At 50.0% G+C, this 13,748-nt stretch overlaps 1 protein-coding gene across 1 annotated transcript; it reads left to right on the forward strand.

Annotated features, from left to right (window-relative positions):
• Nucleotides 1–1,145: 1,145 nt before the first annotated feature.
• On the forward strand, nucleotides 1,146–13,206 carry LOC306918623 (neurexophilin-1-like; the record flags this gene model as incomplete). The annotated part of the gene is made up of 6 exons (XM_079531514.1): nucleotides 1,146–1,220; nucleotides 1,775–1,901; nucleotides 3,260–3,426; nucleotides 4,361–4,591; nucleotides 8,041–8,136; nucleotides 8,222–13,206. 6 exons carry the CDS (start codon nucleotides 1,146–1,148, stop codon nucleotides 8,435–8,437), a joined length of 912 nt encoding a protein of 303 aa, XP_079387640.1. The 3' UTR covers nucleotides 8,438–13,206.
• Nucleotides 13,207–13,748: the final 542 nt, after the last annotated feature.

Raw genomic sequence — 13,748 nt, forward strand, 5'->3', positions numbered from 1 at the left:
CCCCCCACACTAACCCTAACCCCGGAGGACCCCCGGAGGACCCCCAGAGGACCCCCCACACTAACCCTAACCCCGGAGGACCTCCGGAGGACCCCCGGAGGACCCCCGGAGGACCCCCAGGGACCCCCGGGGACCCCCCACACTAACCCTAACCCTGGAGGACACCCGGAGGACCCCCCCATGGAGGACCCCCAGGGACCCCCGGGGACCCCCCACACTAACCCTAACCCTGGAGGACACCCGGAGGACCCCCGGAGGACCCCCCATGGAGGACCCCCGGAGGACCCCCCACACTAACCCTAACCCTGGAGGACACCCGGAGGACCCCCGGAGGACCCCCCATGGAGGACCCCCGGAGGACCCCCCACACTAACCCTAACCCTGGAGGACACCCGGAGGACCCCCGGAGGACCCCCCATGGAGGACCCCCGGAGGACCCCCCACACTAACCCTAACCCACATTAGTGCCACATTCAGCCTCCAGAGTTTCCACTGATCTCTAAACAGAGTTTAACCCCATGAGGTTCATTCAATCATTCAGTTCAACCTCAACTCCTTTAGTTAAGCTCTTATAGTGATGCTCTTTAGTCACTCTGCGTGCGTGCGTGCGTGCGTGCGTGCGTGCGTGCGTGCGTGCGTGCGTGCGTGCGTGCGTGCGTGCGTGCGTGCGTGCGTGCGTGCGTGCGTGCGTCTCTCTCTCTCTCTCTCTCCATAATTCCCAAATGGGATTTGTCTGCTATCATGGTCTGAAATTGAAGCTCGCAGCCAGATTGATTAATCTCGACCCCCCCCCCCCCCCCCCCCTCCCCAGGGGAATACATTCTGATTGGTCTATTCTGTGGGAGCCTTTTGATTGGTCTATTCTGCGGGAGCCGGTATGCCTGAGTGTGAAGTCAATACTTCCTGAATATGATGCCATGGATACAAAGTAATATCTGCCGTTCATCTAATATTGGACGACTATCCCCCTGTGTGTGTGTGTGTGTGTGTGTGTGTGTGTGTGTGTGTGTGTGTGTGTGTGTGTGTGTGTGTGTGTGTGTGTGTGTGTGTGTGTGTGTGTGTGTGTGTGTGTGTGTGTGTGTGTGTGTGTGTTATAAATGGGACTTGACTTCAGTACACATGAAAACAGTTAACCACATGAACCCATGGAGGCGTCACCCCCATTCTGGAGGGAACGGCAACACATTGAGTGGAAACAGAACGCGCTCGGGTCCCTGAGTGTAGCACCAAACAGAACGCGCTCGGGTCCCTGAGTGTAGCACCAAACAGAACGCGCTCGGGTCCCTGAGTGTAGCACCAAACAGAACGCGCTCGGGTCCCTGAGTGTAGCACCAAACAGAACGCGCTCGGGTCCCTGAGTGTAGCACCAAACAGAACGCGCTCGGGTCCCTGAGTGTAGCACCAAACAGAACGCGCTCGGGTCCCTGAGTGTAGCACCAAACAGAACGCGCTCGGGTCCCTGAGTGTAGCACCAAACAGAACGCGCTCGGGTCCCTGAGTGTAGCACCAAACTGAACGCGCTCGGGTCCCTGAGTGTAGCACCAAACTGAACGCGCTCGGGTCCCTGAGTGTAGCACCAAATAATTTGGCCTGTTCAGCGACCACTGTGCATGAAAACCCCAATACGACGAGAAAGCCTGATTGTTCAAAACTGGGTATTTGTGTGGATAGTAGACCGGAAAAACGAAAAAAAGGGAAAAGTTGAAGTTCATGTTTTAGTACCTTTTAAGTCAACCTCTCTCTCTCTCTCTCTCTCTCTGTGTGTGTGCTCCAGGTGTCGAGCGCCCGGGCCTCCAAGTCGGAGCTGCTGAAGTCGGGCGGCGGCGGTCCCAAGTCCGCCGTTCTGAAACACATGTGGACGGAAGGCGGGAAGGAGCTGTCCCTCGCCCGGCTGGCGGGAGGTAAGGAGCTCCACATCCCATACCCGGAGCTCCACATCCCATACCCGGAGCTCCACATCCCATACCCGGAGCTCCACATTCCAAACCCGGAAAAACCTATAACAAGCTTATCGAGTACCTGGTATCGATGGGCTTTGGGCTTATCGAGTAACCGGTATCAATAAGCTTTGGGCTTATCGAGTACCCGGTATCAATAAGCTTTGGGCTTATCGAGTACCCGGTATCAATAAGCTTTGGGCTTATCCAGTACCCGGTATCAATAAGCTTTGGGCTTATCGAGTACCCGGTATCAATAAGCTTTGGGCTTATCCAGTACCCGGTATCAATAAGCTTTGGGCTTATCCAGTACCCGGTATCGATAAGCTTTGGGCTTATTGACTACCCGGTATCGATAAGCTTTGGGCTTATCCAGTACCCGGTATCAATACGCTTTGGGCTTATCGAGTACCCGGTATCAATACGCTTTGGGCTTATCGAGTACCTGGTATCAATAAGCTTTGGGCTTATCGAGTACCCAGTATCAAACCTAATCTAACCACACTATGAGACATATATACCTAATCTAACCACACTATGAGACATATATACCTAATCTAACCCACACTATGAGACATATATACCTAATCTAACCACACTATGAGACATATATACCTAATCTAACCACACTATGAGACATATATACCTAATCTAACCCACACTATGAGACATATATACCTAATCTAACCACACTATGAGACATATATACCTAATCTAACCACACTATGAGACATATATACCTAATCTAACCACACTATGAGACATATATACCTAATCTAACCACACTATGAGACATATATACCTAATCTAACCCACACTATGAGACATATATACCTAATCTAACCACACTATGAGACATATATACCTAATCTAACCACACTATGAGACATATATACCTAACCTAACCACACTATGAGACATATATACCTAATCTAACCACACTATGAGACATATATACCTAATCTAACCACACTATGAGACATATATACCTAATCTAACCACACTATGAGACATATATACCTAACCTAACCCACACTATGAGACATATATACCTACATATATACCTAACCTAACCCACACTATGAGACATATATACCTAATCTAACCACACTATGAGACATATATACCTACATATATACCTAATCTAACCCACATTCCTGTTTAACCCGGAAGGACAACAAGCTCCGTAGAGTGTGAGCAGACGGGCGGCATATCGGCAGTGTGAGCATGCTAACACTAGATGGCGCTAAAGCAGTTAACTCCTCCCCTTCCCTGTAGGTAAGGACCTGTCCATCATTAATCAACTCCTCCCCTTCCTGTAGGTAAGGACCTGTCCATCGCCCGGCTGCTCTCCCAGACCACGCTGCACGCCAAGGAGAGCAACACCAACAACGGCTCGGCGCTGCGAGACCTGGGCCGCTACGACACCCCGGAGCCGTACAGCGAGCAGGACCTGTGGGACTGGCTGAGGAACTCCACCGACACGCTGGTACAGTAGAGGGCGCTGTCGCTCTCCCTTCATTAAGTTGACGAGTCCACCGACACGCTGGTACAGTAGAGGGCGCTGTCGCTCTCCCTTCATTACGTTTGGTGGTTCTCAAAGTTTTTCATGTCAAGGACCCCCAAAAACTATATGTAATTGACCACCAACCCCCATCTGTAAATATGTTGTTCCAGGGACCCCCCCCCCCCCCTCAGAAGCAAAGATAAGAGTTAAAAACGTTCGTTCTGAAAGAATATACATTCAAAGATTTGCGCCACATGTTCACGGCCTTTGCAGACCTACAAGCTCGTAGCGAGGCACCGAGTGCCGCATTAAGAGCTTGTAGATTTGCTATTTTTCAATAGCTAAAGTAAAACTAAACATCAAAAGGGGTTCCCGTCCTGAATAGGTTCTACTACACCTCTCTCTCTCTCTCTCTCTCTCTCTCTCTCTCTCTCTCTCTCTCAGGTCGCGTCATTATTTCATATTAATTCACCCTTTGTCAAGTTCGCACCCATTGTTTGCCGTTTCGTGGTTGGACAAAAATCCTCCCTCTCTCTCCATCCACCACCAATGAAATAAGTGGTTTTTTTTCCAGTTGCTTCGTATTGATATTCTGTGCGTTCAATTCTTATTTTAAACTTGGTGTCAGTAAAAAGGAACATCACAGGTGACTGCAGGGCATGTCATGTTTGTTTTTAGTTTTTTCCAAAAAATATGTTTTAGCAACTTCAATACAAGGCAGAAAGAGCCTGCTGGTTGGTCAGTCAGGGACCAATCAGAAGACTGACAAAGGGTGGATCGTAACGGGTCCTACTACCCCCCCCCCACCCCCCCCCCCCTCTCTCTCTCTCTCTCTCTCTCTCTCTCTCTCTCTCTCTCTCTCTCTCTCTCTCTCTCTCTCTCTCTCTCTCTCTCTCTCTCTCTCTCTCTCTCTCAGGACTCTTCGTCATCACGGCCGCGCGCCAAGCGGAGACCCATGGTGAAGACGGGGAAGTTCAAGAAGATGTTCGGTTGGGGAGACTTCCACTCCAACATCAAGACGGTTAAACTCAACCTGCTGATCACGGGGAAGATCGTGGACCACGGCAACGGGACCTTCTCCGTCTACTTCAGACACAACTCCACGGGCCAGGGCAACGTGAGCGTCAGCCTGGTCCCGCCCACTAAGGTACAGCCTGGTCCCGCCCACTAAGGTACAACTCCACGGGCCAGGGCAACGTGTCCGTCAGCCTGGTCCCGCCCACTAAGGTTTGGAGTTTTTTTTTGAGGGGCGCTATATACGCCCCCCTATATAGAGCGTTGCAGCCCCGCCCCCTACGACTAGGACCCAGGAAATAATTTCCCATTCATTTTCCACATAGAAGTCTATGGGGAAATAGATAAGTTAAATAAATTGTATTCATTTAACTCATTCCAGGCTAACGACTAGAATGATAAAACTATAAAGTTGGCTTACCGCTTGTGGTCTCGTAGATATAGTCCATAAGCCATATCTACAATATTCTGTCAATAATTAGACTATATACATTTTGGTCACTGTGCTAATTTGGTTAGAGGTTGATAAACATGTCTCGTCTAGCAATCACTTCAGAGGTTACCATGCAGGCTACCTGCAGTCAAAGCTCTCATCGATCGGCAGCTCCGTGTTCCATTGCTTCCCCTTCAGCCTCAATGCATTGGATAAACAGCAAGGTGGTGGATGAGGCCTTTTTAAGAGTATTCCATTTCAAATCGTGCTGGATAAATACATGTTTAGTGGCTCAATAGCTCTTCCCCGTGACCCCGTGACCCCGGTCCCCGTGACCCCGTGACCCCGGTCCCCGTGACCCCGTGACCCCGGTCCCCGTGACCCCGTGACCCCGGTCCCCGTGACCCCGTGACCCCGGTCCCCGTGACCCCGGTCCCCGTGACCCAGTGACCCCGGTCCCCGTGACCCCGGTCCCCGTGACCCCGTGACCCCGGTCCCTGTGACCCCGTGACCCCGTGACCCCGGTCCCCGTGACTGCACGTCTAAAATATGAACGCTTCTAAAGACTCTTCTAGCCAGTGATTCATCCGATCAGTGCGACCACCTCCGCCATAGCTTGCATTCCCCAATGTTTTGGGCCGATCACATCATTAGAAAGAAGAAAAATAAAGGCAGGGTACAACACGTATTTGTTCGGCCCAAAATATTGTGTTTGTTGTCATGATTTTTTAGCAAAAGGCCGATGCACACCTCAGAAGGCTAGTGGCGAGGCCGATGCACACCTCAGAAGGCTAGTGGCGAGGCCGATGCACACCTCAGAAGGCCGATGCACACCTCAGAAGGCTAGTGGCGAGGCCGATGCACACCTCAGAAGGCTAGTGGCGAGGCCGATGCACACCTCAGAAGGCCGATGCACACCTCAGAAGGCTAGTGGCGAGGCCGATGCACACCTCAGAAGGCTAGTGGCGAGGCCGATGCACACCTCATCAGGCTAGTGGCGAGGCCGATGCACACCTCAGAAGGCCGATGCACACCTCAGAAGGCCGATGCACACCTCAGAAGGCTAGTGGCGAGGCCGATGCACACCTCAGAAGGCTAGTGGCGAGGCCGATGCACACCTCATCAGGCTAGTGGCGAGGCCGATGCACACCTCAGAAGGCCGATGCACACCTCAGAAGGCCGATGCACACCTCAGAAGGCCGATGCACACCTCAGAAGGCTAGTGGCGAGGCCGATGCACACCTCAGAAGGCTAGTGGCGAGGCCGATGCACACCTCATCAGGCTAGTGGCGAGGCCGATGCACACCTCAGAAGGCCGATGCACACCTCAGAAGGCTAATGGCGAGGCCGATGCACACCTCAGAAGGCTAGTGGCGAGGCCGATGCACACCTCAGAAGGCCGATGCACACCTCAGAAGGCTAATGGCGAGGCCGATGCACACCTCAGAAGGCTAGTGGCGAGGCCGATGCACACCTCAGAAGGCTAGTGGCGAGGCCGATGCACACCTCAGAAGGCTAGTGGCGAGGCCGATGCACACCTCAGAAGGCTAGTGGCGAGGCCGATGCACACCTCAGAAGGCTAGTGGCGAGGCCGATGCACACCTCAGAAGGCTAGTGGCGAGGCCGATGCACACCTCAGAAGGCTAGTGGCGAGGCCGATGCACACCTCAGAAGGCCGATGCACACCTCAGAAGGCTAATGGCGAGGCCGATGCACACCTCAGAAGGCCGATGCACACCTCAGAAGGCTAATGGCGAGGCCGATGCACACCTCAGAAGGCTAGTGGCGAGGCCGATGCACACCTCAGAAGGCTAGTGGCGAGGCCGATGCACACCTCAGAAGGCCGATGCACACCTCAGAAGGCTAATGGCGAGGCCGATGCACACCTCAGAAGGCTAGTGGCGAGGCCGATGCACACCTCAGAAGGCTAGTGGCGAGGCCGATGCACACCTCAGAAGGCTAGTGGCGAGGCCGATGCACACCTCAGAAGGCCGATGCACACCTCAGAAGGCTAGTGGCGAGGCCGATGCACACCTCAGAAGGCCGATGCACACCTCAGAAGGCTAGTGGCGAGGCCGATGCACACCTCAGAAGGCTAGTGGCGAGGCCGATGCACACCTCAGAAGGCTAGTGGCGAGGCCGATGCACACCTCAGAAGGCTAGTGGCGAGGCCGATGCACACCTCAGAAGGCTAGTGGCGAGGCCGATGCACACCTCAGAAGGCCGATGCACACCTCAAGGCTAGATGCACACCTCAGAAGGCCGATGCACACCTCAGAAGGCTAGTGGCGAGTGTGTAGGACAATAGAGCATACTTAAAAAGGGTATCTTTTGAAAAACAAAGAAAAGGACACTTGCCAAAATATTGCTCTGTTGTCATGATTTCCGCGGCGTATAAACGTCTTTAAATTAATACTTTTTGAAATGTCTACGAGGGAAAATGAACGGGGAATTATTTCCTGGGCCACTCGTCATTCTGAAAGGGGGCGGGACTGAAAGGGGGAGGGACTGAAAGGGGGCGGGACTGCAACTCTCTATAGAGAAATCCCCGTTCATTTTCCTCAGAAAGTATTTATTTAAAGACGTTTACGCCGCGGACAAAGACAACTCTTGTCGTGACAAATCATGACAACAAACACAATTTTTCGGGCTGAACAAATCATTAGAAAGAAGAAGAAAACGGCAGGTTACAACACTTTTTTTGTTGTTTTTCTTCTTTGTAATTATTTGTTTGGTCCAAAATATTGTGTTTGTTGTCATGATTTGTCACGACAAGAGTTGGCTTTGTACGACGCTTATAAGGTCTTTAAATAAATACGTTTTGAAATGTCTATGAGGATAAATGCATTGGAAACTATTTCCTGGGCCTGGTGTTGTCATGAAAGGGGGCGGGGCTGCGACGCTCTATACAGCTTTTCGTCACGTCTCACATTTTGCCATTGATGACAATGAAAGGAGAATTTACGTCACATGTGCCTTAAAAATGACGTGAACTTGGCAACACAAACATTAAGCCGTTGACAATGAAAGGAAAATGTACGTCATAATGTAGTCGAGCAAATCGGCTAACGAACCAGTCACCTAAATCCTTGTCTTGTCTTGCCCACCCCCTCCCCCTCCATCCCCTCCCCCCCTCCTCCCCCCCCCAGATCGTAGAGTTCGACGTCAGCAGTCAGCATCAGCAGTCCACGGTGATCGACGCCAAGGACTCCAAGTCCTTCAACTGCCGCGTGGAGTACGAGAAGGTGGAGCGCAGCAAATATATAATATAATAACACAATAATAATTATATTCTGTAATATATACTAAACAATGGTTTCCCGCCACCAGGTGGAGCGCGGAGCGCGCAACACGCTGTGTAACTTCGACCCGTCTAAGCAGTGCTACCAGGAGCAGACCCAGAGCCACGTCTCCTGGCTCTGTTCCAAACCCTTCAAGGTCATCTGCATCTTCATCTCCTTCTACAGCACCGACTACAAGCTGGTGCAGAAGGTCTGCCCAGACTACAACTACCACAGTGACACCCCCTACTTCCCCTCCGGATAAGAACTACAACCCCCTACTTCCCCTCCGGATAGGACTACAACTCCCTACTTCCCCTCCGGATAAGTACTACAACCCCCTACTTCCCCTCCGGATAAGTACTACAACCCCCTACTTCCCCTCCGGATAAAGACTACAACTCCCTACTTCCCCTCCGGATAAGAACTACAACCCCCTACTTCCCCTCCGGATAAGAACTACAACCCCCTACTTCCCCTCCGGATAGGACTACAACTCCCTACTTCCCCTCCGGATAAGTACTACAACCCCCTACTTCCCCTCCGGATAAGGACTACAACTCCCTACTTCCCCTTCGGATAAGAACTACAACCCCCTACTGCCCCTCCGGATAAGGACTACAACTACCTTACCTTACCCCTCTGGATAGAACTATAACTATAGAACTACAACTCCCTACTTCCCCTCCGGATAAGAACTACAACTCCCTTACCATCCCCATGGATAGAACTACAACTATAGAACTACAACTCCCTTGCTTTGAATTCCTTCTGCTTCCCGTCCGGACAAGAACTACAACTATAGAACTACAACTACCACAGTGCAGAAGGTCTGCCCCCCCGGACTACAACTACCACAGTGCAGAAGGTCTGCCCCCCCGGACTACAACTACCACAGTGCAGAAGGTCTGCCCCCCCGGACTACAACTACCACAGTGCAGAAGGTCTGCCCCCCCGGACTACAACTACCACAGTGCAGAAGGTCTGCCCCCCCGGACTACAACTACCACAGTGCAGAAGGTCTGCCCCCCCGGACTACAACTACCACAGTGCAGAAGGTCTGCCCCCCCGGACTACAACTACCACAGTGCAGAAGGTCTGCCCCCCCGGACTACAACTACCACAGTGCAGAAGGTCTGCCCCCCCCCCCCCCCCCGGACTACAACTACCACAGTGACACCCCGTACTTCCCCTCCGTATAGAACTACAACTCCCTTGATTCCCCTCTGGATAGAACTACAATGATTAAGACTACAACTACCACAGTGCAGAACGTCTGCCCGGACTACAACTACCACAGTCTGTGACAGCCCTTACTTCCCCTCCGGATAGAACTACAACTCCCTTGCTTCCCCTTCCGGACAGAGCTACAACTATATAGAACTACAACTACCACAGTGCAGAAGATCTGCCCGGACTACAACTAACCTAGTGACACACCCTACTTCTCCTCTGGATAATAGGCTACTACAACTCCCTACTTCCCCTCCGGATAAAACTACAACTCCCTACTTCCCCTCTGGATAAAACTACAACTCCCTACTTCCCCTCCGGATAAAACTACAACTCCCTACTTCCCCTCCGGATAAAACTAAAACTCCCTACTTCCCCTCTGGATAAAACTACAAAACGCCCCACTTCCCCTCTGGATGATAAAACTACAATTACCATAGCGACACGCCCTACTTCACCTCCGGCTTACTGACTCTGCCTTCCCGCCCCACAACATTGCCCCCCCCCCACCCCCCTCCACACACACACCCTCGCTCCAATTGGATCACATGTACGCATGAAGCACAGACTCCCCCCCTTCCCTTTGGGAGGTTCCCCCCCCCGTCCCCTTGTGGGGGCCCCACCCCCTTCCCTTTGGGGGGTCCCACCCCCTTCCCTTTGGGGGGCCCCACCCCCTTCCCTTTGTGGGGCCCCCACCCCCTTCACGTCACTTCCCATCTCCAAACTGGCAGACCTACAAGCTCGTAGCGCGCCACTCGGTGCCGTGCTATGAGCTTGTAGATCTGCTATTGTTCAACAGCTAAAGCATAAAACAATGCTTAAAACACCAAAAGGGGTTTCCTCCCAGAATGGGTTAACAAAGATACGATACGTATCACGATACATGGTTGACGATACAATACATGGACGATATTGGTTCATTATGGCGATCCGATCCGATTCAATGATTTTAAATCGATACAGTAACAATTTAAAATGCATTGACATCATTTTAAGATAAGTAATTAAACCCCTCTTTTTTTCTTCTGAAACTGGCTAAATACCACACACTAAAATGTATATTGATATTAAATGGCTAAATACCACGCACTAAAATGTATATTGATACAATCCATTATTAAATGGCTAAATATCACACACTAAAATGTATATCGATACAATCCATTATTTGCATAGCAAAACGATTCGATACAGATTATTTGCATTGCAAAACGCGACGATTCGATACATGGTCAATCTACTACTATGGTCAATGTCTACCATGGTCTACCATGGTCAATCTACTGAATGTGAAGGAGGCCTTACTGGGGGGGAAGCCACACTGTGTGTCATAGGCTCAATGTGTCAGTTTGAAACATTCAGTAGATCCTGTGATCTTTTGTGGCCAGATGTAATTTCTTTGGGTCTAGTAGGACTATAGTAAACAATAAAAAAAAGAAATCGCTATAGCATTTTGTAAAAAAATACATATTTAGCCCCATGCTCAAATGCCCTCGCCGCCCTGTCAAAAACAGCTAAAATCCCTAAAACGAAAGAAAGCTGCAAATTAAAAAAAACTAACACTCATCTTTTACTTTCTCTAATAACAACCTAAAACATGAACATGAACTAAAGTTGTCCTTTAACTCTGAAGAGTGTTCCATTTGTACACTCTCAGAGTTACGGACCCATAAGGGTCCACTTGGTTCCAAACTATCATTTATCTGGTGACCCCCTGGAACTCCCTGAAGGACCCCAGGGGGTCCACGGACCCCACTTTGGGAACCCCTGTTGTAGATCAGATATTCTTTAACGAAATAGATTCTGTGCCGAGTGCAGACGGAAAGACGCTCAAAGTACCGTTTCTTTAAGTCACGTCAGCGTTCCCTAAAGACTAGACGGTTCACTGATGAAAGGCTGTTATCTCTGCTTGTCTCTCTGTGTTAACGGACACTTTGACAGAGTTCTACAGCACAGCCCATGTTTCTGTTAGCTCTGCTCGTCTCTCTGTGTTAACGGACACTTTGACAGAGTTCTACAGCCCATGTTTCTGTTATTCTGCTTGTCTCTGTGTTAACGGACACTTTGACAGAGTTCTACAGCACAGCCCATGTTTCTGTTATTCTGCTTGTCTCTGTGTTAACGGACACGTTGACAGAGTTCTACAGCAATCTACAGAACGGTAGTTTCTCTAGACAACAAAGAATTCAACGGACCGTTTCTCCCCCTCCTCCTCCTCCTCCCCCTCCTCCTCCTCCTCCTCCTCCTCCTCCTCCTCCTCCCACTGTGCTTCGTGTGCTATAGCAGCCCCCCCCCACACACACACACACCACCCTATCCTAAAACGATGACAACATTTTTACGAACAAACCTTCAACCGTAACTGACTGTACTGAGGATGATGATGATGATGATGATGATGATGATGATGATGATGATGATGATGTGATGATGTGGTTAAATCACAAGCTCTCTGGAACTCCCCCGGACCGGACCATACCGTACCGTCTTAGTGACCGGACGACGTGTGGGATGGACTTGTCTCTTCTATCTCAGGCATGTTTTATTCAGGAGAGGAAATGGAGTTGTGGTCGAGATGGCAGCAGCCCCCCCCCCCCCCCCCCCCCTTAGTCTAGGTTAAGTCTAGCCCCAGGCAGATTAAGTCTGGCCCCTCTCAATGCATAGTATTGCCCCAGGCAGATTAAGTCTGGCCCCTCTCAATGCATAGTATTGCCCCAGGCAGATTAAGTCTGGCCCCTCTCAATGCATAGTATTGCCCCAGGCAGATAATTATACTCTGGCCCCTCTCATATTATTGCCCCAGACACACTCCCAAAATGGTGACGAGCCAACCAGATTCGTCTGGAACCAGGCAAGAACCAACCAGGGCCCAGTATGCAAATACGGGGCGGGGAAAAAAATGTAATACTGAGAGGGAGGAGCCTAACATCAACACAACGGTGTCTGTATCGCTACGCGAGGTTAGGGGGCAGACTAGAGTCACGGTTGACACACCCTGAAGTCACTCCACTAGGGGGCAGACTGGAGTCACGGTCAACGCACCCTGAGGTCACTCCAGCATGGCAAATTATGGTGAAATTAGTGACCTGCCGAAATATGTGACCATCTTGGAGGTCTTTAAATACGTGGCCTGAATACTGTTGGGTTGAACTCTGATAATGAACAAACTGCAACGATTTACATTAGGACACTATTTACATTAGGACACTATTTACATTAGGACACTATTTACATTAGGACACTATTTACATTAGGACACTATTTACATTAGGACACTATTTACATTAGGACACTATTTACATTAGGACACTAAACATTATGTGATTGTCTAAACGAAGATCACATATTTCAGCAGGTCACCAATTCCACCGTAACACCACCATGCTAGAGTGAGCGAGTGGCCCAGATTTTGGGTATATTGGCCTGAGGCTGCTGGGAGCTGACCTGACTCCGCCAGATGGGGCAGCAGAGAGGCTGCTGGGAGCGCCTGGGAACAAACTGCAACAATTTACATTATCCCTGTGGCAGGGATTTGAATATAGCCGTTTGATTGATCGATTGATCGATTGATTTGTTGAGAGTGTGGTGGAGCGGGGGAGCTTAAATTTGTCTCATTTGTCACAAAACTATATCAAATGTTAATGTAATAATGACTTCTGTATCTTAGAGAGCCTACAATTTGTATGACTGGTTTGTATCTGTACATAATTGATCCTCCTGTACATGCCACGATATACATGACGTGTTATAGTCTCTCTCTCTCTCTCTCTCTCTCTCTCTCTCTCTCTCTCTCTCTCTCTCTCATTGGAACAAAAATGATGATGATGTAGATGTGAAATAATTTATTTCTCCCCTGAATTAAAACAGCAGAACTCCTTCCTGTACAGAAGCTGTAAAAAGTCAACTAAATATTTACTGAATTATAAACTATTGATCCTCTGTATGACCAGATTTTATTTATTGGGGGAAGGAAGGAAGGAAGGAAGGAAGGAAGGAAGGAAGGAAGGAAGGAAGGAAGGAAGGAAGGAAGGAAGGAAGGAAGGCCCAGAGATGTACATAATACAATAAAAAATAAATACTGTTAAGTTTTACCAATGGAATGTTCTAATGTGTGAGTTATTGGCTGTGGTTTTGCATGTTTCGTAAATGACCATTACACTAAGGACTGCAACTCTGAGAGTACACAAATGGAACCAGGTGGTAACTTTCCAAGAACAGTACGAAAAGTCTAGCCTGGGTTCAAACCTGTTTCGCTGTGGGGTGAGTTTAGTGAACGATAAGGGGACGTCACAGGACAACAGCAGTAGCTGTGTGGGGTGAGTTTAGTGAACGATAAGGGGACG

The sequence above is a fragment of the Electrona antarctica genome (genome assembly GCF_951216825.1).
Source record: "Electrona antarctica genome assembly, contig: scaffold_206, whole genome shotgun sequence".
Classification (NCBI taxonomy): domain Eukaryota; kingdom Metazoa; phylum Chordata; class Actinopteri; order Myctophiformes; family Myctophidae; genus Electrona; species Electrona antarctica.